Below are 2,500 nucleotides of genomic sequence, written 5' to 3'. Positions count from 1 at the left end.
AGAGGAGCGAGAGCCTAGGGCATCTCAGAGCAGACGGACAGGCAGAGTATAAATGGTAAACAGACTGACTGATATAGCGCCTTATTCCAAAGCGCTTTACAACAGCCTCCCATTCACCCATTCACACACCAATGGCGGCAAGCTACCATGCAAGGCGCCGGCCTGCTCATTGGGAGCAATTTGGGGTTCAGTGTCTTGCCCAAGGACACTTCGACATGTATCCAGCCGGGGTTCGAACCGCCGATCTACCGACCTTGCGGTCATTAGACACCGGCTCTACCTCCTGCGCCACAGCCGCCCCAAGCAGTATAGATGTCAATAGATCAATGTGAAACCACTGTGGTGACGTTGATGTTATAAAAGATGCTTCATACCTTCATGAGTTCAGGGTGCAGACTCCTCCCAAGACTCTCCAGCAGGCTCTCTCCTTTCCCCTGGCTGCTGGTGTCCTCATCTGATTGGACAAGAGCAATGTCAGTCAAAAAGCATGTTGAATGAACACACTTCACTGGTATGAGTCCAATACTATGTGACCGTAGTGGACGTTATGTAATGTGACACGCATATTCTGCACAATAAACACATTTGGGAACATATAATATAATAATAGGCTGTTTCAGTGTGCAAATTCTTCCCTTTTGCGGGTGAGTTTTCATGCTTGGAGCCCCAACACAAAGCCATTGGCTGTGTGGTATGGTATTTTTTCTGCCAAGAAGAGTTGTGTGGTGTTCTACTGAGCTGAGAGAGGCATTTCAGCATATCAGCCCAATAGAGCTCTCAGGTCTTCTGACGCTGGTTTTCTCTGTCCAAAAGAAGAGGTTTGGTGAGGCTGCATTCTCATTTTATGCACCCAAATTGTGGAATGCACTGCCAGTTTACATTAGGGATGCAACCTCAGCAAAATATGTTCAAGTCAAGACTAAAAACCCATCTTTTTAATAATGCCTTTAAATGACTAAATAATTAAATTAAGATTATAAAAACCCATCCTTTTAATATTGCATTTAAATTACAAAATAATTAAATTAAGATTATATAATGATTAAAGCACTTTGAGCTGCAACGTTTGCAGGAAAAGCGCTATACAAATAAAGTTATTATTATTATTATTGGCTGTGTGGTATGGTGTTTTCTGCCAAGATCTACGGTGATGTTCTACTGTGATGTTCTACTGTGGTGTTCTACTGAGCTGAGAGAGGCATTTCCTCTAAATGCATCTTTAGCCGTTAGCCGTTAGCCTCCCTTCAGTGCGTTGCAGGGGGGACTGGGGACTAGGCCAGAACAACTCCCACAGCGTTCTGCTTTCTGTCTCCCCGATATCTCAACATCTCAGAGACACTTGGACAAATATTAGTTTCCAGAGGGCCTCTTGTGGAGGTCTGACATAATGGAAAATGGATGGCCCCCCCAACTGTGAAATGTTTAACAGGCTGTACACACACACACACACACACACACACACACAAACTTAATCCAAGGATGATGAATCAACTGGAGAAGACGAGCAATAAGATACTGTTGTATGTTTACAAACTGGTGTGTGTGTGTGTGTGTGTGTGTGTGTGTGTGTGTGTGTGTGTGTGTGTGTGTATAGTCAGGCCTGAGGTGTCTGTGAATGAAAACTATGACTGTAGAAAAAAGAAAAAAACATCTTGGAGGACTGTGTTGACACTCAGATGGTCAGCAAAGTGCTGATTGCTCCATAGACAGTCAGTGGTGCCAGGCTCCTGCTACAAGCTGCAGCCTTTTATGTCAAAAACAACTAATCTCAGGGTGTTCATAGAGAGGGAATACGATATCTTCAACCCTTACTTACTACTTCAGAGGTTGGAAAATAGACTTTCAGTCACAGAGGTTAAAAATAGAACCTGATGTCACATGTAACATCTAACATTTAAAGCCTATTGCACAAACTGTGGCGTTACTGCAGGCATAACAGCAGGAGGGAACTAGCCAAATTGTTATTTAACTGTGTTATTATTAGTGTTATTGACATGTATGCTTGTTTTAGTGTAAGCAAAGATGTAACCCCTCCCTCCCCTCCCTTCCTGTTGTCTCTTGTCCCCCTCCCCCCCATCTCTGTAATCTTGTTTTCAATCATTGTTTCTATTGTAACGCGCTTTGAGTTGCATTCATGTACGAAAGGCGCTATATAAATAAAGTTTCACTTCACTTCACTGTGTAGTTGTTTGTTCTTGTGTGTGTGTGTGTGTGTGTGTGTGTGTGTGTGTGTGTGTGTGTGTGTACAACTTCCTCCATCCTCACCCAGGGCACAGTCGAGGGGATCTCCTCCGTTCCTCCTGTCCTGCCCGCCCTCTGTGCTGCTCTGCAGGACCTGTTTCAGCGTGACCACCCACTCCTCCATCTCCGCCTCGCTGTCCGCAGCCAGGAAGTGGCTGTAGCGCTCCTGCATCTTCAGCTCAAAGCCGTTACGGCGCATCTTTGGGCACTGGGGGGAGAGAACAGAGGCTTGGTTGGAGTCACTGGCAGGTTTATGGAC

General features: G+C 45.2%; 1 protein-coding gene across 1 annotated transcript in view; it reads right to left on the bottom strand.

Moving 5' to 3' along the window:
• The window catches only part of dock11 (dedicator of cytokinesis 11), a gene marked incomplete at both ends in the record, with an annotated part of 86,081 nt that overhangs the window by 65,654 nt on the left and 17,927 nt on the right, over positions 1-2,500 (bottom strand). Inside the window, 2 exon segments of the mRNA XM_080543300.1 lie at positions 375-454; positions 2,266-2,449. Coding sequence (XP_080399426.1) covers positions 375-454; positions 2,266-2,449 — 264 coding nt within the window.

This window comes from Nansenia antarctica, assembly GCF_963989245.1.
Source record: "Nansenia antarctica genome assembly, chromosome: 12".
In the NCBI taxonomy this organism is placed as follows: domain Eukaryota; kingdom Metazoa; phylum Chordata; class Actinopteri; order Argentiniformes; family Microstomatidae; genus Nansenia; species Nansenia antarctica.
This window is presented reverse-complemented; position numbering and strand designations above follow the sequence as displayed.